The following is a 24125-nucleotide window of genomic DNA, read 5'->3' as shown; positions in this document are numbered from 1 at the left end:
TCGCAGAATATGATGGTATCATTAGTTTGTGAATCGCATCCTTGAAAATAACTGTGGAGGAGCCAAATCGGTTTAAAAGAAGATAACAAAATGGTTTAAGCTACTTAGGTTGAATGCCAATTATATTTTAATATTCAACTGAGCATATTTTACTAAGAAAAAAGGCTGCGTTGACGCATGCATAACTCATTGGCAGCGTCGGCCAGCTGTGCCACTCTACTCTCCGAATCACTTTGTGCATTTTAGTAGCATGGTAATTTAGTAGAGAACTACCTGAGTGATGGCATTTTCAATGAGCAGGTAATCTACAGAGAATTTTTATATGGTTATGAGTTCTGTGCTTCAGCCCGGCAACACAAAAATACATCAAGACCAATTACGGTATCAACTTCCAGTGTGGCGCCCTCGCCACGCAAGTGCATGTATTTCTGCCCCAGGCATTTCAAATTGCATCTAATTTGAAATCTTTGGGGTTTTAATTAAATTTCAGAATATATGGAATTCTTCATTAGCACCTGCTCTGAATAGCAGATTGCCCTTCTCTCGGTTTCTCGTTAAAGAAGTAGGCTGTGGTAAAGAGCATGTTCAGGAACCGATCATTTGTGGGGCCTGGGTATTGGAACAGAAATAGTGAAATGCAAAATAATATCAAAAAGATTATTAGTCCAGGGAGAGTCTCTTGATTTGTATTTTAATGGAATTTTACATTTCTCTTAATGATTTGCAAATTGTCCTCTGATTATAAGATGCATTAAGCTTTTCATTTTAATGGCAAAGACACAGCCATTAGCAGAATTTTTTTTTTTCTGTCTCCTTTTTAGAGTGCTTCCCTGCAGCAGATAAATATTGAAACCATTAACACCTTTTGATGTTCGTCACAGCCTGCGTCTTGGACCTGCACACAGCTCCCAAGGTCTCTTGGTGTTCGCACCTGGCCAGGGACCCCAACTCTTCACCTGATGTGTTTCCTTTTCTAGAATACAGGACTTGTGTTTAAGGTTTCATTAGAGGTCTGGTGTATCTGGGTTGAACCTAAAGCATTTCAATGTCATCCATGGTCCCAGTAGCATTAATAGAAGCTGTGCTGTCAGTGTGGAGGCTGGTGGTCGGCAGGCCTGGAGCCAGGGAGAGCCAGAGGGATACCCCTGGAGAGTTGGGAAGAGTATCCCACCACCCTCTGACTGCCCCGCAGAGCCCCTGAGGGCGGGGCAGCTGCCCGTGGTTGGGCCTCTGAGACGATACCTTGCTTCTCAGGCACAGACGTCTGGTCCTTCCCAGCATGTGCGTGGTCTCCATGACCAGGCTCTTCTGCTCCACCTGCTGCACATGCTGGGGGAGCTCTGGGCTCTGACCCAGGTAGAGCAGTGCATTTCGAATCCAGGAGCCCTGCTCCCTTGGACGACCAAGGCTGCCGGCACCCAGCGCTTGCTCAAGAGCAGAGCTTGGCTCCAGACGGAAGCAGCAGCCAGGGTCCCATTCCCGAGCAGCCCAGCGCCACGTGGCTCTGCGGGTGGAGCCAGGCCCACGCCACCCCCACCTGGCCCCGACATGCTCTCTCCCCAGCTCGTGTGGCAGGTCCTCTGGTGGCTGCTCGGCCCGCCACCCTGGACTGAGCGTGCCGTGGCCCTTTCCTCCCCAAGAGCGTGTGGAAGGAAGCATGGGAAGCCTCAGGACGACCACTTCCTGCTGCCTGGACATGGCCCTCGAGTGATTCTTGACAGTGGTTCCTTTCTTACATGCTTCAGGGTCAGATGTCATTCCGTTTAACGTATTTATTGAATGCCTTCCCCAGACTTAGATAGTTGTCGCCCTCTTCAAAGTGAAGGTGAGTTGCAAGGGGAGAACTCCAGGCCTCCCTGTCAGCCCATCCTCCACTGGTCAGTGGGGACACAGGTGCCGATCTCTGGCAGAGCCCTAGGCCAGACCATGGAGAAGGGAGTTCAATTGATCAGTCATTCAGCAATTATTTATTGAGCTGTAAGCAAAGCCCTCTTTTTGGCTCTTGGAACTTACAAACTAAATGAAATTCTGGGCCTTATGAGCTTGTATTTTAGTAGTAAGATGGAGGAGTCTGGTAAGCTTCAGTCCATGGGGTTGCTGGGAGTCAGACACGACTGAGCAACTTCACTTTCACTTTTCACTTTCATGCTTTGGAGAAGGAAATGGCAACCCACTCCAGTGTTCTTGCCTGGAGAATCCCAGGGACGGGGGAGCCTGGTGGGCTGCTGTCTCTGGGGTCGCACAGAGTCAGACACGACTGAAGTGACTTAGCCGCAGCAGCATGTATGTGTTTATAAGCATGTACTAGTATATATACACTCATACATATCCCTAGACCATCAGGGAGTGATATAATTGCTATGAAAAAATATTACCCAGGCCATGGGGAGGAGGGGCTGGGGTGGGAGTGGTAATGGCTCCTTTGAAACGCATGGTCAGGGCTCCACGAGCTCAGAATCCAGATGCTTGGAAATATTGTCATCTTCCCTCTCTTGTTTTAACAGTTAAATTTCAGGGGGAAAGCAAGAAAATTACATAAATAAATTCCTTTTGAATCATTTTTTATCATATGAGGGAAAGGAGCAGTTTCAAGAGTTTCATTAAGAATAACTATTGAGTGCGTTATTGACAGGTTGGTATTTTCTTTTTTTTTTTATGAAATAGCCACATCGGACAAAAGCATGTTCATTAAGGATTTGTAATGCATAAACAAGAGAGGGAAGACGCATCTGTGCACACCCGGGTTGAGGGTGGAGCATGGCCAGCACCGCTCAGTCCCGTGTGTCCTCCCAGCCACGTCGGCCTCCCCAGCCCAGCTCCATGGTTTGCACTTTTTATATGGATGAAATAGTACTGTGACTTGCTTCTTTCATTCAGCGTTTCTGTGAAACTCATCTGTTTTAAACCCTACAGAGATAGTTTGCTAATTATGACGAATATAGAGAACCTCATCTTCTGGGCATGCTGTAATTTTTTCCTGTCCTCTGTCACTAGGCATTGGGGTTCTCCTCGTTCTTTGCCTTTTAAACTAACGACGCTACAAGCGCTTTAGTCCGTGTGTCCAGGTGGCCAGAGGGATGGGCGGAGTCCTGGAGAAAGGGGAGCTACACAGAACTCCCGCAAAGTTGGTTGGAGAATGCTGTTGTATGTGAGGAGTGCCATTCGGTGTGGGGGGAACCACACGAGATTGGCGTGGGGCCACTGGGAACCGAGATGGAACGATTCCAAGGAGAGTCGACAGCACTGGAAACGGAAGTACATGGGAGAGTTAAGGGGGGGAAGTTCCTGTTTATTGATTTTCAGTAAAAAATGATCAACTGTTCAGCATATAAATAATAAGTTTGGTGTTTTATAATATAGAAGTAAATAACAAAAGGTTGGACTAGGGAAATGGAAATATTCTGCTATCAGTTCTTAGATTATGGTGAGCAAGTATCGTATTAATTGAAAGAAGGGTTTTATAAATTAAAGAAGCATATTACAAATCCTACAATGCTACTAAAAAATAAAACCAAAATGAGTAGTTCATAGGTCAGTATAGAAGGTAAAATAGCTAATTTTTAAAGTAATCTAAAAGAAGGCAGAAAAAACAGGGAAAGGAGAACAGAAAACAGCTGGGACCAATAGCAAGTTGGTACTAGATAGACTCAAGTCCAGACAGAGTGATCAGGTACTTTAAATGGAAATGGTGCTAAGGTTCAAATAAAAAGGCATAGATAAACATAGATAAAAAAGGCTGGATTAAAAAAAAACAGACTCATTATATATTTTCTACAGTAAACATAATTTCAAAGGACAGAGTTCTGTGCAAAAATGTAAGAAAAACAAAAGCATACATGTTAGAAATAAGTACACTGTCTGTTTTCAGTTTGTATAATCATTTATGTGGGCTTCCTTGGTGGCTCAGTAGTTAAGAACCTGCCTGCCAATCCAGGAGACGTGGGTTCAGTTCCTGGGTCAGGAAGATACCCTGGAGAAGGAAATGGCAATCCACTTCAGTCTTCTTGCCTAGGAAATTCAATGGACAGAGGAGCCTGGTGGGCTACAGTCCATAAGGTCACAAAACACAATTTATCGACTAAACAGCAACAGTCATGTACATAGAATATCTCATAGAATTTTGAATATCTATTAAAATTAACAGGTAAATCTAACAAGATTGAGGATATAGTTTTAATATATAAGAATTGATTGATTTTTATGTAATAAAATTAAATTAAATTTAAAACACTTGAGTTTTCAAGTAGTATCCAAAGTATATTTAAGATTAGCTTTAGTAAAAAGAATGGAGACCTCTCCACTGGACAATATAACGCATGATTGAGAGAAATTAAAGAGGACCTAAGGAAACTGACTCAGTGGACAGGAATTAGAGCAAATTTGAGCAAACTCCGGGAGTAGTGGAGAAGAGAGGAGCCTGGCGGAACACAGTCCATGGGGTTGCAAAGAGTCGAACACGACTTAGTGACTGAACAACAACCGCAAAGTCATGCACAGACCTTGGTCGTTGGAGAAGCCAGTATTGCCAAGAGGTTAGTTCTCTGTGAACTGTTCTCTGAGTTGAGTCCCATGAGTCCTTTAAGTTCCCAGCTGATTCTAAATTTATATGAAAATGCAAAGAGGCTGGAATATCTAAAGCAGCCATGAAAAAGAATAAAATTGTAGGACTTACATTACCTGATTTCAAGACTTAAAGACAGATCATCTGTAGTCAAGACGCCGTGGCACCGGCTTAAGCCTCAGTACTTAGAGCAACAGAACGTACTCGAGATCCACACTTGTACAGCCATTGCATCCTTGAGAAAGACTCCAAACAGATGGATAGGGACAGTAAATCCTTTCAACAAATAGTGCTTGAACAACTGGGCCTCTCTCACACACACACACTCACACGAAGTTGCCGTGACCCCTAGTTCACACCGTACATGAAAATTAATTTGAGATGTATCGTGTACGTAGCATAAAACGGAAACTCTGAAGCTTTTATTTAGAAGAAAACACGGAGAACATCTTCATGTTACTAAAAAATGTTCACAATCCTGAAATACAAATTCATGATAGAAAATAACAATGAAATAGACTTTATCAAAAGTAAAATACATCGTTAATTAAATGAATTGGGAAGTCTTGGAGTAAAAGAGAATACTTGCTACATGTATATTCTGTCAGTAGCCATGGGTTGAATGACTGAGGCAAGTGATCTAATTACAGAGGACTTCATTTAATCAATTAATATTTCCCCAGTCTGCCACTGATGTTGGAGGCTCGTGAGTCTGAGTGTCAAACAGGCAGTGTTCCTAGACCTGAAAGCCGCTGTGTGATTTCCCCGCCTTCTCCTGAGTGTGGTGTTGGCCCAGCAGGCTGGGCAGCCTTTGCAGAGAGAGCTTCTCCAGCGCCAGGGAGCCCTTTGTCTGCGGGGTAGTCTTGGTGTGTGGCCGCAGACAGCCAGGGGCAGGGGACTCCGGTCGCTGCCTGCTGCTGTGGAACAGGACCCGGTTTGAAGTTGGCCATCATTCGTTGACCACTCTACAGAGTCTGAGTTATCAGCATTTTTTCACAGAAACATCTGGAAGAATTTGAGCCCCTGATAGTGTATGGGACTCAACCACTTTTTAAAGTTTTAAGTGGTAAGGTGCAAATTCAAGGTCAAACGTTTTTAATTTTGTCTCTGCTGGTGCAAGTGAAAAACTCTCCTTGCCTCACCCCGCTTCATAAATGAAAAGACTCAGAATTCAGATGCTGAATTTGAAGGGGAGCAAAGTCATGTTTAAGGGGATCGTGGGACGTGGGAGAATATGTAGGGAGGTGCTTTCTATGACTGTAGATTTTGTTCCTGTGTTTAGAGTCCAGTTTCCCAGCCTGAGATAACTGGTGTTCACTTTGAGAATTTGGGAGATCGTGGCTGACTTTAGAATTGTTGTGATATGCCACCTTGTTACCATAGTCAGTTAACAAAGTCATACTGCAGGCATGGCTTTTGATCCGCCCAGGGCTCCCTGCTGAATTCTGCAATTCTGTGGTCCTATCTGGAACACAGACATGGGATGGCTCTGCAGCATGTCCCTTGGTGGCCCTTGCCTCTGGTGCCCATGCTCTTGTTCTTGCCCCGGCTGAGCCAGGCTGGCCCCGAGGGGCCCACAGGATACGGCAGGAGTGATGGTGAGGCTCCCAAGGCTGGGAAGGGCGCTCTTGGGTCACTTCTTCTGAGGGAAGCCACCTGCTGTGGCATGAAGACACTCAGGCAGCCCTTTGGAGAGGTCATGTGGGGAGGACCTGAGGCCTCACACTTTGCAGAAAAACCCATGGTTGGGAGACGGGGGGGGCTTATCCTGCTTTGGTCTCTCACCTGCTCAGAACAGGGGGACCATGTCCTCAGGCCTTTGTAAAGGGGCAAGGACTGCCCTTTCAGGGAAGTATAAAGTGCTGGAGGACTGTAGCGTGACCTTATGGGCTTGCCGCCTGCCCATAGCAGCCCCTCTTGGCTCTCAGCCCTGGTCCCCGAAAGGAGAGGAAGGGACCAGGACCCCCTGGCTGGGCAGCAGTGGTGAAGTCCTCTGCCTCCCTGCCCCCCAGGGGAACTTCCTGCATGTTCACGGAGGGGTGCCCTGGGAGGCCCTTCTCCCACCTTCCCTGCCGCCCGCCCGTCGAGGGCGCACAGTACCCCCTCCACCCACACCTGCCCGGCCTCGTCCTCATTTGAATAGGTGAGAAACCAAAGTCAGCTGCACAATTGGAGCTGGATTCCATCACTCAGAATTCAGTCACAACTTCTTTTGAATTCTTCAGCTGCCCTGCGGCAAAGGCTCAATGTTGATACTGAGATTAATCCCCAAAGAGCCCCTCATTTCTCTGCAGAGAAATTAAAGCTTGCCAGTTTTCCTTTTGCCTGTCCTTCTGACAGCTCTGTCAGTAATGATATGCCTTCTCCATGGCGTAATCCCTGTCCCATGGTAAAGAATAATTCATTAAGAAATTAAGAGCTTAGCTTCTTTCTGTTGGGTTGGTCATCAAAAGTTAGCTAAAATTATTTAACAGACCTCAGGGCTGTTTTAGACAAGCTCAAGAAGCCACATGGGTGGGGATCTTTCAGACTCACCGCCCCACACCCCTGCTTTAGATTTGCTGATGTTCCCAGTCACATGACACCAACTGGAGCCTCTCACGCTGGGCCCAGGGTGGTGGGGCTGTGCCCCAGTTCAGGAAGACGCTCCCTTTTAGACTTGCAGGAGCTGCAAGGTATCTGTTGATGCAGCTGGATGCTATGGAGGGCTAGCAGGAGGCTTCGAAAGCTTCTGAAGGAATGCACGGTTGTTGTGGAGCTGGGTTGGAGAGGGGTGGGATACAGTGTACCTACGCTGACGTGGTTTTATAGACGGGTGGGGCGTGTAGCCTGAAATGGTGGGGATCTGAAATTCACTAGCAACTGGTCCCTTTAATGCAGCTGGACTGAAACCACGAAAAGAAGGCGAGGTTCGAGGGAGGCCTCTCATCGCCACCGTGGGCGCACAGGGACACCCACGTTGGAAAGCGCTGTGTCATCTTAAATCTGATCACCCACCTCTCTGTTGTTGGGATGACAAGGTTGTGCCCGGGGGGAGCCCTGGCTCCCATGGGCCAGGCTGGTTCAGGCGACGAACTGAGGAAGTCTAGAGTATTTCTGAGAGGAACATGAGAAAGAAAGGCCCTGAGATGGGCGTGGGGAGAGGCAGCACGCTGGGAAAGGAGGTGCTCGGGGCTGGGGGTCGAAGGGAAAGTAGGACCAGAGGCTCAGGCTTGATGGCCACACCTTTTTCACAGGGACCCTCAGCAACACGTCAGCCCCTTCCCTGCCTCTCCCTTCTTCCTTTTTTTTTTTTTTAACAGCCTTTCTGTGTATTTCCTATAGTGCTCAGAAACTGCTAACACCTGTTCAAAAGTCAGTTATCCAGGTTTGAGCTGAATGACAATTACTTGAATGGTAAAGGGTGTTAATGTATAATTATTCACATTCATACCAGGACATTCACAGTTTAATCATTTCTCTGTAGGCTTCCTTAAGTTTGAGCTTTAAGTCTTAGGCATAATTCTTTTGTTAAATAAGTTTCGGGAGCTCTAATTATTGGGAAGGTGAATACAAATACAATACGGCCAGGTGCAGCCGCGAGGCTGTTGAGCCCACCTCACCTGCGCCGGCCTCGCCAGGTGAGAACGCCGTCTCCCCGCAGCGGGTGAGGCTGAGGCTCGTTTCTGAGGGCTGATACAGGCCAATCCACCTGCGAGATGAGCTCGGAGACTGTGTTCTGGTGCGCTCCGGGCCAGCGAGCCCTGCTCCTCTGGCCAGGCGTGGACAGGGAGGGGCCGCCCTAACCCTTTATGGAGGTCGTCTGTCCTCTGGACCCCTCTGTCCTCCTCGGAACTCCTGAGGACCCCAGAGAGCTTTGGATTATCAGCATTTATGTACATTAACCATGTTGAAAATTAAACCTGAGAGTTTTTTAGTGTATTAATTTATTCTAAAGTAATAATAATAAATTCACTGCATATTATCAAAAATGATATATTCATGTGAAAATAACTCTATTTTCCAAAACCAAAACACACAGAAGAGCGGCACTGCTCTGCACTTCTGCCAGTCGCTTTAATCTTGCCTTAATGGAAGACAGGTGGATTCTCATAGCTGCTCCTGCATTTAATCTGTTTATCACACATCATGTTGCTTATGGGAAACTTCTATGTACTTGTGGGAGAATGAAAATTTAAAAGGCAAATAGCACCTCAGTGTTACTATGAAAATAGTGTTCACCTCACAGTCCCCCTAACTGGGTCTCTGGGACCCCGAAGCTCCCCAGACTGGACTGTGAGCACCACTGTTCTAAAAGTAAAAACTGTTTATTGTTCCAGAAAGTTGCCCATTGACTCTATGCATGCGTGCTCAGTCGCTTCAGTCTTGTCCGACTCTTTGCGACCCCGTGGACTGTAGCCCGCCAGGCTCCTCTGTCCATGGGATTCTCCAGGCAAGGGTACTGGAGTGGGTTGCCATGCCCTCCTGCGGGGGATCTTCCCAACCCAGGGACTGAACCCGTGTCTCTTATGGCTCCTGCATTGGCAGGAGGTTCTTTACCACTTGTGCCACCTGGGACGCCCCTGTTGTCTCTCTAAGGCATCATAAAATTTGTGTTGTGTTCCTGGTTTTTTTTTTCTGTGTTCCTGGTGTGCACAGGTGCTGTGCTCCCTCCAGGTGAGCCAGGCTCCTTTTCCCTTGAGTACCGGCAGACCACAGGCTCTGACTGCCTTTGCGCACGGTTTCAGTAGGCCCGCCCTTAGCTGGACAGTTACTCCAGGCTCACCCACAGGACAGAATCTCCCTCCACGCCTGTAATCTGGGCTCTCAGCAGTGCTTGGGACCGCAGAGTCCCGTGCCCCATTCGCTCACCTGGAAAAGGGAGCCCCAGGTCAGGTGCTTGCAGGAGGAGTAAGTGAAGGGCAAGGAGAGCACATCAACTGCCTGCCCCAGTTTCCCGCTGGGGGTCACTTCCATCTGAAGCACCCCCACTCCTTCCAGGAGACATATGCCCACTCTTGAAGACCAGACCCTCAGCAGCTGTGCTCCAGCATTTCCCTCCTATCTCCCTGCTCGTGTTGCTGCCCACCATCCAACTCCACAGTTTTCTGCAGCCTGTGTTTGTCATATGTTAGAGAGAAAGGCTGGCTTTGGGCAGTCCCCCACGGCCACCACGAGGCAGCCCTCTTCACAAGCCGGGAACATCCCTTGGGTTTTCCAGATGGAGTGTCTCCCCGTCCTGACCAGTCCAGCCCAGAGATACTGGTTGGCAGAGGTGTATCTTTGTCCCTGGCAGTGTGTCCCTCCAGACCCCACTCCCAATTCCACAGCAGACTGTCACAGGCTTCACGGTGTGTGCCGTCCCCCAGCAGAACACTCACACACCCCCTACCCCCGTGCACCAGGCTGACACTCTCAAGTAAGTGTATTTAGTTCATGTAGTCTGACTTGGTTAGGCGTGTGCTGAAATGAAAATACCATGTTGATTCCTGAACCTTTGAGGTGACCTATAAGCTTTTTTATTCTTTGTTTTTTCTCTGCTGCTCATAGTGTTGTAGAGGTCATAGCTGACATAACTGAATCAGTTCAGTTCAGTCCAGTCGCTCAGTCGTGTCCGACTCTTTGCAACCCCATGAACCGCAGCATGCCAGGCCTCCCTGTCCATCACCAGCTGCCGGAGTCCACCCAAACCAGTGTCCATCGAGTCAGTGATGCCATCCAACCATCTCATCCTCTGTCGTCCCCTTCTCCTGCCCTCAGTCTTTCCCAGCATCAAGGTCTTTCAAATGAGTCAGCTCTTCGCATCAGGTGGCCAAAATATTGGAGTTGCAGCTTCAGCATCAGTCCTTCTAATGAATATTCAGGACTGATTTCCTTTAGGATGGACTGGTTGTATCCCCTTGCAGTCCAAGGGACTCTCAAGAGTCTTCTCCAACACCACAGTTCAAAAGCATCAATTCTTCGGTGCTCAGCTTTCTTTATAGTCCCAACTCTCAATCCATACATGACTACTGAAAATAACTGAAATAAATGCAGTTATTTTCCCTTAAGCAGTGTTATATTTCATTTGAAATGAAATATACATGTATTACAGCACATGGAAGGAAGAGAGTATTTACAAGTTATCCAGTCCTGATGTCAGAAGCAGCTGTGGCTGATAGAGGTGAGGCTGGTGCTCTGGAGGGCCAGCATCAGGGGACTCCTTCATGTTTGTAAGATACAGAGGCCCCTAGGTGTGTGCGGCCCTGGCCGAGCCCAGTTAGCAGCAGGGTGACCTGCTCTGGCCCCTCCAGAGGCCCTCGGCCGGGCTGCTGACGCTCTGCCTGCAGGGAGTGGTGCCAGGCCCCCTCGTGCCCTCGCTGTGCTGGACACTGACCGTTTCCCTGTGGGAAGGCTGGGGCGAAGGCTGCTGCAGCAGCAGCTGTTCATCTTGACCGTGTCTGAGAGCTGGTGGGGCCACAGTGCCCCTCTGCCCGGCTATTCTCATCCTCATCCATGCCCGAGTCCAGCCGCTCGCTCTCGGCCGGGGGCTGTGCCTGCGTCTGGCAGCTGCTCTGTCACCCTAGTCGGGCCTGGCAGCTTGAGGTTGCTCTCGGGGTCAACGGTGCTGCTTGTTTCCCGCCAGCGCTAGCCACCCTCAGGCGGACTCAGGGGAGACCAGGCCCACTCCTCCATTCGTCCCGTGGACGCTCACTGGATGCCTCCTCTGGGTCAGCCCCAGAGCTCTCTGTTGAGGTGCGGACCCCTCAGGCAGCCCTTGCTCTGAGCTGTGTTGAGTGGAGGGCCCACCATGATGACTGTATTATTAATGTTGAGGGCGAACTTGCAGAGGAGAAAGACTTGGCAGAGAATGTGACCTAGACTCCAGTTTAAGTAGATATCTTGACCTTTGAGGAGAAAACTCTTCTTTGGTAAAAGAAAAGGCGTGTAGAAAATGGGTTTCCTTCGATCTTGTCTTTTCAGAAATGTGGTAAAACTGAATTTTGTGGTTTACAGTGCTATGGATTTTAATACATGTGTGGATTTCTGTAGCTACCATCATAAGCAGGACACGCGAGTTCCATCGCCCTAAACGCCCCACTGCTGCCCGTTTGCAGTCACAGCTGCCTCCCCGACACTCGGCAGGCTCCGCTCTGTGCTGTCACCACGGCTCGCGGCACTGAGAATGTCATAGAAGTGGGCTCAGACGGCATTTATCTTTTGAGCCTGGTTTCTGTGACTAGTTTAATACCTCTGAGATTCATCCAAATTGTTGTATGTATCTGTAGTTTATTCCTCTTAATTGTATAGGTGTTACCTTCATGTGTTGTTATAGCCATTCTAATAGATGTGGAACGCTATCTCATCCTGATTTTAATTTGCATTTCTCTAACAGTTATGTTGAACATCTTTTCATGTGCTTATTTACCAAACTATATCCTCCTCTGATGAACTGTCAATTCAAGTCTTTTGCCCATCTTTTTAAATTAGGTTGTTTGTTTTCTTACTGTTGAATTTAAATATTTTTGTATATATGCTGAATATAAGTCCTTTATTGGATATATTTCCAAATATTTTCTCCCAGGCTCCAACCTGTCTTGTATCTGTTAACACTGACTTTTACAGACCAGTTTTGTTTTGTTTTGTTTTCATTTGATGAAGTCCAGTTTACTTTTTAATTTATGGATTGTGGTTTTGATGAAACATCTGAGAACTGTTTGCCTAACTTTGGGTCACAAAGGTTTTCTCCTCTACTCTAAAATTTTCTTTTTTAGTTGAAAGTTTTATTTAAATAAATGATTTATTTTAAATTAATTTTTTAAAGGTATGAGATTTAGGTCAGAGTTCAGTGTTTTGCATCTAGATATCAAGTTTTCCATCACCACTTTTTGAAAGTAATATCCTTTTTCCATTGAAATGCTTTTGCAACTTTGTCATAAACCATTTGGATATTGTATGTTAGTCTCCTTTGAAAGTCTCTGTATTTATCCCTTTATAAATTTCACATTATCTTGATCTATAACAGCATAATAGTACGTCTTAAAACCTGCTGGTGTGATTTCTCAGCCTTTTTTTCCTTTTGTCTTTTTCAAATGTTTTGACTGTTCAAGTTCCTTTGCCTTTCCACGTAAGTTTTAGAATCATCTTGTCTGTATCTTCAAAAAATACCCCTGGGATTTTGACTGGAATGGAAATAAATCAATGGTTCAGTTTTTGGAGAATTGAAAGCTTTGTAATATTGAGACTTCTATCCATGAACATGGTATGTCTCTCAAATTATTTAGGTTTTCTTTTATAATATTATCAATATATCAGCATTTTGTAGTTTTCAGCATAAAGATCTTGTATACAGTTAGATTTAGATCTAAGTGTTTCAGTTTGGTTGGAGCTGTTACCAGTAACAGAACTGTGACTGCCTCTTGTGTTGACCTTGTACCTGGCGACCCTGCTGTATTCGCCTGTTAGTTCAAAGCTGGTTTTGTTGTTGGCATGTTTGTTTGTTTTGATAGTTTCCTAAGTGTTTTCCCATGAACAAATCATATTGCCTATAAATGGGAACAGTTTTCTTTCCTTCCAAAATGTATTTATTTTCTTGTCTTGTTGTAACGGCTAAAGCTCCCACTGTGGTGTTGAGCAGGAGCGGGCATCCTGCTGCTTCTCAATCTTGAGGGCAAACCATTCATCTTCTCACAGGCAAGCACGGTAGGAACTTCAGGCTTTTGTCATTATCTTTATCGGGTTGTTCCAGGGTGGCTGGGAGCTGTCGTCATGAATGTATGTTGAAACTTCTTAAATTTTTTTCCTACCATGATTAATATTAATCATTATGTCTTTTTCTTCATTAGGCTGTTAATATGGTGGCTCATATTAGTTCATTTTAAGTAGACTTTATTTTTTAGAACAGTTTTAGATTTACCAAAAAAAAAACCACAATAATAATAATTGAGTTAGTACAGAGAGTCCACATCTATTGTACCCACATCTATTTTGCCCTATAATTGACCTCTTGTATTACTGATACACTTGTTAATACAATGAACCAGTGTCGATATCTTACTTAACTAAAGTTCATATTTTATGCAGATTGCCTTAGGTTTAACCTAATGTCCTTCTGTTTCAGGAACCAATTTAGGATACCGTATTAGATTTGGTCATTACATCTCCTTAGATTTCTCTTAGCTTTGACATTTTCTCAAGATTTTCCTTGTCTAAGATGACCTTTGCAGTTTTCTAGAGTACTTGTCAGAAATTTTGTAGAATGTCATATTAGAATTTATATGATGCTTTTCTCATCATAGACTGGAGCTATGGAGTTAGAGGAGGAAAACCACAGAGGTAAACTGCCATTTTCATGAAATCATGTCAAGGGTCCATACTATCATCATGATTTAACACTGTTGAGGTTGGCATTGACCTCTACCAATATTTTTTTTTATGTTTTTTTTTTTCTTTTTTCTTTTTTTTTTTTGACCTCTACCAATATTAAGGTAGAGTGAAAGTCACTCAGTCGTGTCCGACTCTTTGCAACACCATGCACTTAGTCCATGGAATTCTCCAGGCCAGAATACTGGAGTGGGTAGCCTTTCCCTTCTCCAGGGGATCTTCCCAACCCAGAGATCGAACCCACCCACGTCTTCTAAACATTAGTTCATACTCAAATCTACATAGATTTCTAATCCATTATTACCTGGATCATCCTAGCCGCCTCCCCTTGCTTATCTGTACCCTCCTCTTCCATCAGTGAGAAACTGGCTCCCATCTTCTGCCATCCATCTCCTTAGTTATTTGAGCCCAGTATACTGTATCGCAGTATTGGGGTTTTTATCCTGTACTTCCTTGGGAAGCAGCCCTGTCAGCCAGAGTACAGTGTACAGTGCAGTTCCTTTTGCCTTAGTCTTATAGACTCCACTTTTTTCCAAAGTTGCTTGGGTCACTGTTTTTCCTCCCACACACTTCAGTGGAGTTGTGCATACATTTGTAATATGGTTAGATTCTCCTTACCACCTGCACTCTGTCCTGGGATCCTCCAGTCTCTTAAATATTTTGTTGCTGTTAATTTGTATACATTTCATGTATGTCCCTATATATACATTCCTTTTACAAAATGTCCAGAATGTCGCCTCGTTGGAGTCATACAGCATGTAGCCTTTTCAAAAAAATTTTTTTCACTTAGCAGTGTACCTTTAATATTCCTTCATGTCTTTTTGTGACTTGAAAGGTCAGTATTTACATGACTGCATAATACTCCACTGTATGGATGTTCCCTAGTTTGTTTATAAAAGGGCATCCTGGTTGCTTCCAGCTTTCGGCAGTACGTAAATAAAGCTGCTGTAAACATCCATGTGCGGGTTTTTGTGTGGACATAAGTTTTCCAGTCTGTTGAGTATAAATACCTAGGAATGCAGTCACTCATTCATGTGGTAAGCTCCTATTTAGCTTTATAAGTAAGAAATTAGCAAACTTTCTTCCAGAATAGTTGTTCTGCTTTGCATTTCCATCAGCAGTGACTGAATATCCCTCATCCTCACCAGCAGTCAGTACTGTTGAGGTTTTTTTGTTTGGTTGGTTGGTTTTTAGCCATTCTAATAGTATCTAATTGTATCTTATTATTTTAACCTGTAACTCCCTAATGACAAATGATGTTCAACATCTTTTCAGATGCTTATTTGTCACCTGTATATCTTTTTTGGTGAGGTATCTATTAAATTCTTGTGCTTAATTGCTCAGTCTTGTCCAACTCTTTGCAACCCCATAAACTATATATATAGCTCGCCAGGCTCCTCTGTCCATGGGATTCTCCAGGCAAGAATCCGGGAGTGGGTTGCCCTGCCCTCCACCAGGGGGTCTTCCCAAGACAGAAGACCCCCTCCCTGGCGCCACTCACGTGAGGCCCAAGTTAAACCCTTATCCACTTTATAATTGGGTCATTTTCGTGTTGAGCTTCTAAGAAGTCTTTGTGTATTCTGTATACAAGTCCTTTATCAAATATATCTTGCAAATTTTTCTTTCAGCTTGTTCCTTTTCTGTAAGGTATCTTAACAGCATTTTTCACAGAGCAAAAACTACTTATGATAAAGTTCAGCTTACCCACTTTTTCCCTTTCATGGAGGTTTTCATAGTTTCGCCTCTTCGATTTAGGCCTGTGGCCCACTTTGAGTCAGCTTCTGTAGAAGATACAGGGTCTGTCTAGATTCATATTTTGCGTGTGGCTGCCCAGTTGTTCAAGCACTGGTTTTTGGAAGGATTGTCCTTCTTCCATGGACTTGCCTTTGTTCTTCTAATTCTGTTCCATTGATATATGTATTTTTTTCACCAATACATCCTATCTTGATTAATGTAGCTTTATAAGAGATTAATTTTTTCAAATATTGAATCAGCCCTCCATTCCTAGGACAAACTCCACTGAATTTTAATATCTTGTTTATGATATATTTCTCGATTTGATTTGCAAGTACCTGTTGAGAATTTTTGCATATGTGTCCATGAGAGATCGTGATCTGTGCCTTTCAGCTTCTTTGATTTTGGTATTTGGATAATTACAGCCTCATAAAATGCCTTAGGAATTGTTCCCTTCTCTATTATTCTGAAAAAATTATGCTGATTTGATCTATTCTTTTAAATGTTTGATAGAATTTTCTGGTGAAATTATCTGGCCCTATGATTTCAGAAGATTTTAAACTATGAATTCAGTGTCTGTGAGGTCAGTAGTAACATCCCCTCTTTAACTTCTTATGTTGATAGGGGTTTTTAATGAGTCTTGCTAGAAATGTATCAGTTACCTTCTCAGAGAGCCTGGCTTTGGCATCATGTGTTTCACTCTGTCACTTTCTGTTTTCAGTTTCACTGGTTTCTGTCGTCACCTTCATTATTCCTTTCCTTCTTCTTTCGGATTATTTTTGTTTTCTTTTTCTGGTTTCTTAAATTGGAAGCTTATTATTGTTATGGGCTGCCCTGGTGGCTCAGATGGTAGAGAATCCGCCTGCAGTGCAGGAGACCCAGGTTCAGTCCCTGGGTCGAGAAGCCCCTGGAGGAGGGCATGGCCGCCCACTCCAGTGCTCTTGCCTGGAGAATCCCACGGACGGAGGAGCCTGGTCGGACCGTAGCGTCGCAGAGCTGGACATGACTGATCAACTCAACTCATTATTGTTGTGTTTTATACTGTCATTAATTTGAGACCTTTTTTCTAAAATATGCATTTAATACTATAAATATCCCTCTAAATATTGCTTTAGCTGTGTCCCATAGTCTGTGATGTGTGTATTTTCCGTTTCATTCAGCTCAGTTTTGTTTTCTTTTCCTTAGGATTTCTTCTGTGGCTCATAGATTATTTAGAAATAGCTTATTTACTCTTCAAATATTTGGAGATTTTCCTTTTCACTTTTCCATTATGATCAGAGAAAATCATTTGTCTAATTTCAGCTGTTTTAAATGTGTTAATGTTTGTTTTGTGACCCAGGATGCGCTACATCTTGACTAGTGCTCCATGTGTATTTCCAAAGAACTCTGTTACTGAGCGTTCTATAGAGTTAAGACAAGTTGGTTGACAGTGTTTTTTTTTTCCCGCATCCTTGATTTTCTGTCAGATATTTCTGTCAGTTACAAGAGAGGAGTAGTGAAGTCTTCAAGCATAATTGTGGATTTAACCAATTATCGTTTCATTTTCGTCAGCTTTTGCTTCATGCATTTGAACCCTGTTGTTAAGGTACATGAACGCTTAGGGTTGGTATGTCAGACACTTATTTCACTTTATTGCTATCTAATTTCTTACATTTTATTATTTTATTATCACATAATATTATCTGTTTTCTGTCTTTTCCCTCTGTTTTCATTTTTCGTTCCCCTTTCTCTCCTTCCTTTGGAATAGTTCAGCATTTTTTAGTTCGCCATCTCTTTTTCACTGTATCATCTCTTACCAGTTTTCTGGTGGTTGCTTCAGGGACTATAATACCTCACACGCGTCACTGTCGCAGTCTAGCTGGAGTTGGCGTCTCACCACCTCAGCGTGGAGCGTAGAAGCCCCACCACCACGGAGCCCTCTCAGCTCCGCTGACGGTTCTCACCTGCACACACTGCCGTCTTCTCTGTTAACGTCATGGTCTTCTTTCAGTCGTTAAACGCATTTTGAGGAACTCGACAGAAGGAGGATCTGTGGTGTTTAGCCAAATAGTCACCACTTCTCTGGTTCTGCTTTTATTCCTGATGCTCCACACTTCCCTGTGGTATTGTTTTGCTTCTTACTTGAAGGGCTTCCTGTAGCTTTTTAGGTCTGTTGGCAGTGCCTTATCTCTAGGTTTTTTTGATCTAAAAATGTCTTTATTTTAACTTCACCCTTGAAGGATTTTTTTTTTCAAAACGAGATATAGAATTCTGAGTTGATGGTTCTTTTCTCTCAGCACTTTAAAAACTGCCATTTTGCTTCCTTCTGATCTCTGCAGTTTCTGTAAGAATTCTACAGTCATTCAAACATTGTTTTCCCACAAATAATACGCCATTTTTCCTTGTTTTCCAGATTTCTATCTTCATCCTTAGATTTCAGCAGCTTCATCTTGATGGGTTTGGGAGTGGATTTCTTTGGGATTGTCCCTTTGCACATGGCTGAGCTTCTTTTAAATCTATGGTTGTGTATCTTTTGCTAAATCTGGGCAATTTTTAGCTGTTATTTCTTTGAATTTTTTCTCCACCCCACACTTTGCTTTCTCTCCTTCTGGCACTCCAGTAACACGCGTGTGAGGCCTTCTGGCTTTTCCAGCGCGTCCCCCAGGCTGCTTTGGATACTGTCGTTCGCTTTTGGCGTTCTTTCCTGCCTCTCGGGTTGGCCATTTCTGCTGACTCGTCTTCAGGCCGGGCGACTCTGCGTCGGGCGTCTCCAGTCTGCCTAGAAGCCCATGCCGTGCAGTTCTTCCTTTTTGCATATTGTATGTTTCAGTTCTACATTCTCTGATTTTTCTTCGTAATTTTCATTTTTTTAGAAACTCTATTTTCACTTGCTCCAAGGGTGTTCTCCCTTCACACAGCGTTCTTACCACAGATCCTGTACAGCTGTCCTCAGCTGCGGTTTCAGGTTGTCGCATGTAGTTTGGGTGTCGCACAGTTTTGTTAATTACACCTCACAAAGCTTGGCGGGGCAGAGGTTGTCAGGAGAGTCTGACTTCCATGTCTTCTTGGCCATTACAGTTGATGATTTTCTTTTCCCAGGAAGGCTGAGGATTTCCTGACTCTTCATATGCTGAATGTTCTGGACCTTGTAACCTGCTCATTTTGAATAGATGTTCTGAGGCCCTGAGTCTCATGTGAGTCCTGTGGGTAACGCCGATGTTCGTGTTGACGAGACCCTTGACCTGGCTGGATGCAGCCCCTGAGTCCTGGCCAGGCTCCTGTGGCTGCGCTCTCGGTGTCTGCGCCCTGCAGCCTCCGCGGTCTCCTCAGGGCTGCCCCCGGGACCACAGCAGGGGCTCAGCCTTCCCTCCGTTCTCAGTCTTGCGTTTCGCATTGGATCCACCCGCACAGCTCCAGGTCTGGTGTGGTTTCCCAGTCCCTCTTCCTCCACAGCCTCCCTGGTCCTCTCCCACACACTCCTGCAACCGCACAGGCCTCTGGGGCCGGGCAGCAGGAGAGACGGAGAACGCAGGGGCCCAGCCACCTTTGGGCCCACAGCCCTTCCCCTCAGAAAGGGTGTTTCTCCTCAGAGCTCTCAGCACCTGCCGCCCCCACCATTGCCACCCCCAGCACACACTTCAGGGTTGCCTGGGGCCCAAAGAGTTCAAGACAGTAGCCCTGGGGGGGCTTCCCCCTCTCAAGGCAGCGAGGGCTCCTGGGCTCCGTCTGAACTGACGCCACCTCCAGGGTCCAGGCCGCAGTCCGTCCTGGGTGCGTGCAAAGTCCCGTCAGTCTTGTCTGACTGTGTGACCCCCCCCCACCGGACTATAGCCCACCAGGCTCCTCTATCCATGGGATTCTCCAGACAAGAAGAGTGGGCTGCCGTTTCCTCCTTCAGGGCATCTTGTCCACCCGGGGATTGAACCTGCATCTCTGGAGTCTCCTGCGTTGGCAGGCAGGTTCTGTACCACTAGTGCCACCTGGGACGCCCACAGCCAGTCCTGGCTGGGGATTTCTGAATTAGAAGTGGTAAGCAGGCACCTTATCACAGCGCATCTTCCAGTTCTTCTTCCCCAGCCTTTCCTCCCCATGGCCCTGCGCTCTGTGCCCTGGCTTCAGGGAGGCACTCAGTAGCGTGTGCTCACCCATCCCTTTGCTCTCATGGCTTCCCTCCTGGGCTCCTTCCTGGGAAGGTCGTCTGGCTGCTTTGATACTGAGACAGCATCAGGTCACGTTAGCCGATATGCTCTTGAAGAGCATGTGGTGTGAGAACTGTGCTGGATTCGCCTGATCAGAACCTGGTGCTCACTCCAGGGTGTTATGGGCTCCCTCTGTGCCAGAGGCCAGAGAAGGCCAGGCCTGGAGAGCCCTTGGAAAGTCGTAAACCTGGCAGGCGGCCATGACCCAGGCGTGGACACCAGGTTCGGTGCTATGGCAGGGCATCCCACAGGCATTCAGTGTTGTCAGCAGCCTGACCCACGAAGTCCTATCCAGCAGCCCAGGAAGAGAGAGGGTTTAGAAAACAGTCTTCACCAGGTTTAGGTGGTTATAGTGGGCGGGTCTGAATAGCCACCCAGGCTGAAATGGAAATGACCAGGTCCTTAGGATAAGGGAGAGCTAAGAAGCAGTCTCGACCCCACCTGAGTTCCAGAGCAGGCTGGAGAGGGCAAGGGAGAGGAGCACCCGGAGTGTGGCCTGTGGAGGCCGCGGCCTGCCCCCCGTGGGGACCTTCACAGGAGAGAAAGGCGGTGGTTCAGTGGTTGCTGCTGCTGCTGGTCAGTCTCCAGGTTGTGTCCAGCTCTTTGCGACCCCATGGACTACAGCACGCCAGGCTTCCCTGTCCCTCCCCGCCTCCCAGAGTTTGCCCAAGTTCATGTCCATTGTGTCGGTGATGCCATCCACCCATCTCATCCTCTGTCATCTTGTTCTCCTCCTGCCTTCACACTTTCCCAGCATCAGGGGCTTCTCCAGTGAGTCAGTTCTTCGTGTCAGGTGGACAAAGTGTTGGAGCTTCAGCATCAGTCCTTAGGGCCACCTGAAGTGATGGTCCCACGGCTAAAGATTTATATGGTCACCTCACCAAGACTCTTGAGTCCCTTGGACTGCACGGAGATCCAACCAGTCCATCCTAAAGGATATCAGTCCTGGGTGTTCATTGGAAGGACTGATGTTGAAGCTGAAACTCCAATACTTTGGCCACCTGATGCGAAGAGCTGACTCATTGGAAAGACCCTGATGTTGGGAAAGATTGAGGGCAGGAGAAGGGAATGACAGAGGATGAGATGGCTGGATGGTATCACTGACTCAACAGACATGAGTTTGGGTGAACTCCGGGAGTTGGTGGTGGACAGGGAGGCCTGCGGTTCATGGGGTCACAAAGAGTCACACACGACTGAGCGACTGAACTGAACACCTTCAAGAGAATGTGTTTTCCACCTTATGTTCATTTTTATGAGCAGATTTTTTTACTACATTTCAGAATGATATTCAGCAGCTCACAGTTGCCCCTCCTTTTTGGAGAAGTGGGGCTCAAGTCTGATTTTTGCACAGGTCCAGAGCAAAGGCATTGACTCTGAGAGCTGCTTAAGACTAATTAATGCATTTTCTCCCTACGGGGTGGATTGAGTTCCAGGTAACAAAAATGATGTGCTTGATTGCAAAATACTGCATTTTTTTCAGCTGTTTGTCCTAAGATATCGCCGGGCATGTACAAGATGAGAAATGGTTGCCTGTGAAAAATTGATGACAAAGCCAAAAATGTTTGATAAACTCCGTGCTCACACATGGGCTTGTAATTGTTTCATTATACGATGCTTCTGCCCTTGGAAGGAGAGGCGCTCTGTGACTTGGCGGTAAACTGTCAGAGCAGCGCTGGGGCTGGTACTCCATGAGGGCGGAGGAGCGGACATGGCTCCTCGGAGCTGCTGTCTCCAGTCCCCTGCGCACACACCCCTCACTGTCCCTGCCGGTTCAGTAGGTCCCAGGCTGCTCTCGGGACAGCCTGGGCAGCACCCTCTCCCCGGGCCAGAGCAGGGAAGCTGGAGCCGGCAGCTCTGCTCTCGGAGGAAGGCTGGGATCTGGCCTTGGCGTCTTGCGGTATTGACTCGGGCTGCTTTTATTGTGTCTTTTTCAAGACAGCTGTCCCTGAAACCTCTTTTTCTCCAAGATACCACCAAGCTGCCCTGCTTTTCTTTTTCCTTCCTTTTCTTTTTAAGTTAGGCACAACAGTGGTGACGATAATAATGATGAACAGTTTGGTTTCAAAATGCTTTCTAAAGAAATCACAGTAAACAAAGTCTGTTTGCCTAAGGAAACCCTCGCAGCAATCAGCTAGTCACACAACCGCATGTGCTAATGAACCCAAAGCTGTTAATGTGGTTTCTTCAGTTAAATTGATTCATGAATTTTGAAGAGAACATTATCTAATGAATTTTCTTTGAATAGAAAGCAATTAAAAGGACAAATCAGTCTGATTAACCCCAAAGTCACCCTCCTGCCACAAATGGTGTAGAGTTTGAAATTATATCATAAAAAACTAGAGCACATTCGCTATCTTTCTGCCCTCTGCTAATCCATGTAAATTAATGAACAACAAAGTCAATTTCTTTGCTGACCCTTTTCTAGTATCACCTGGATTATGCTGATGTTTAATTTGCTTAATGTTATAATAAAGACTAAACAGATTTTTTTCCCAGTGAGGTGATTATCATTCCCTTCAGTTAAGAAGTGATTTTTATTATTTAACACGCGTGTAAGGGTGTGTTTCCTTTAAGAACCAAATCGCACTTGGCCAGCTTGGCGTGAAGTGTAATTAGTGCTGTTCTGGACCCAGGAACTGCCCGTGGAATCCTTCCCTTTGTTGCTGTGTCGGGCGCTCCTGCCCTCGCCTTGGGGGAGGTGGCGGGGCGGGGGGTTGCTGGGCAGCTCCCTGTCCCATGCTCGCGGACACGCGTCTTTTGGGGAAAGATGAGAGGCCTCGACTGAGACGGCCCGGCCCATGCCCAGCTCCTCTGCAGCACCCTGCACACCCGGAAGCACGCTCGGCCTGCAGCAGAGGGAGAGGCTGTCCTGTGTCCTCTTCTTCACCCCTGCAGCAGCTTGATGTGGCTGCTCGTTAAAACGGGGGTAAGGCTGTTTTATCTTTGCAGCTCTGCTCCTTACGGATGCCTGGAGCCAAGGTCACCACCAGCCTCATGGACCGCGGTGTATGGCATCCTAAGCCTGCTCGCGCTCGGGTGTGGACGGCTAAGCTAGCATCAGACCATGATCCAGCCCACGGCCTCCTTTTCCTTCTGCGTCCCAGCTGGAGTCAGGACTGAACAAGCAGTACAAAGCTTCCAAAGTTGGTGTGCACGCAGGGCCTTCTGTGCTTGTGAAGTGAGCTGTGTGCGATCCACACCCGCGCGGGCCCCAGGAGAGCGTGCTGCAGGCCCACGTGGAGCTCCGGGGAGGTGGGAGGGCGGGCCGTCTGTGCTGCCCGCTGGCGGGGCCTGCGGAGGTGCCGGCCCGCCCTCGGCTCGCCTCCCGCGCGTCCTCTCGTCGGTGACGTGGTGACAGGACCCCGTGCGGAGCTGGGTTTTAATTAAGTCACACCTCTGTGTACGCTGTTGCGTTTTCTCTTTCAGGGCTGGCAGCTGTTTGTATCTTAGCTGTTGGAGCCGTTTGTCCCAATAACGTCATTTGCTTTCTCCCTTTCAGAGTCATTCACCAGACAGGTGTTATGGAAGCTGCTGACGCTTGTGAAATTCGGAGAAACGGTTTCTTACCAGCAATTAGCAGCCCTGGCGGGCAACCCCAGAGCAGCGCGGGCTGTGGGAGGAGCCATGAGGAGCAACCCTGTGAGTGTGTGGCTGCGGGGGTCAGCCCGGCCGCAGTCAGCAGGGCACTGGGGCACCGCGCTCAGGGTCTGAGGGTCCTTTGATTCAGGCGAGTGTCAGAGGCAACCGGGCTGTTGGGGAGGAGAGGAGGTGTTCATGTCGGGGCCTCTGGAAGGGGGCCGTCCAGTCTCGGAAGGCTGTGGCAGGGGCCTGGCCAAGGCCACACTCACCTGAGGACCCTGCAGGGGATGGGAAGGGCACCCCGTCCACACAGCAGCTCGGCCTCTGGGAGCCCTCACACTACCGCACGGGGCCCTGGAACGTCCCCGGTGTCATTGGTCTGCGGTGCCCAGCAGACCCGGGCGCCGTCGCCCCAGGACGCTCTCTCCAGACCCGGGTGCTGTCAGTCAGGGATGGCCTCTCCAGACCCGGGCGCCATCACCCTAGGAGGGTCTCTGCAGACCTGGGCGCCATCACCCCAGGACGGTCTCTCCCTGAAGCTGTAGGGACTCTGTAACATGGTGGGAGAGTGCCATCCAATAAGGAAAAGCCAACAGATGGTCACATCGTGGGGTGGGGAGTTACTCCATCAGATGGACCCAGTTCTTAAAACATCCCTGTGGCTTTGCTGTGTGTTTTCAATACGGTTTCTGTCCATGCTCTCCGGGGAGAGGCGGGGTTGCCTGGGCCGG

At 47.0% G+C, this 24125-nt stretch overlaps 1 protein-coding gene across 1 annotated transcript in view; it reads left to right on the top strand.

Annotated features, from left to right (window-relative positions):
- Positions 1-24125, top strand: part of MGMT (O-6-methylguanine-DNA methyltransferase) — a 282717-nt gene that overhangs the window by 252414 nt on the left and 6178 nt on the right. The window contains exon 4 of the mRNA XM_010859143.1: positions 23315-23454. Within this exon, the coding sequence (XP_010857445.1) occupies positions 23315-23454 (140 nt within the window). The remainder of the gene's footprint in view (positions 1-23314; positions 23455-24125) is intronic.

The sequence above is a fragment of the Bison bison genome, unplaced genomic scaffold (assembly GCF_000754665.1).
Source record: "Bison bison bison isolate TAMUID 2011002044 unplaced genomic scaffold, Bison_UMD1.0 scf7180017864456, whole genome shotgun sequence".
Lineage (NCBI taxonomy): Eukaryota > Metazoa > Chordata > Mammalia > Artiodactyla > Bovidae > Bison > Bison bison.
This window is presented reverse-complemented; position numbering and strand designations above follow the sequence as displayed.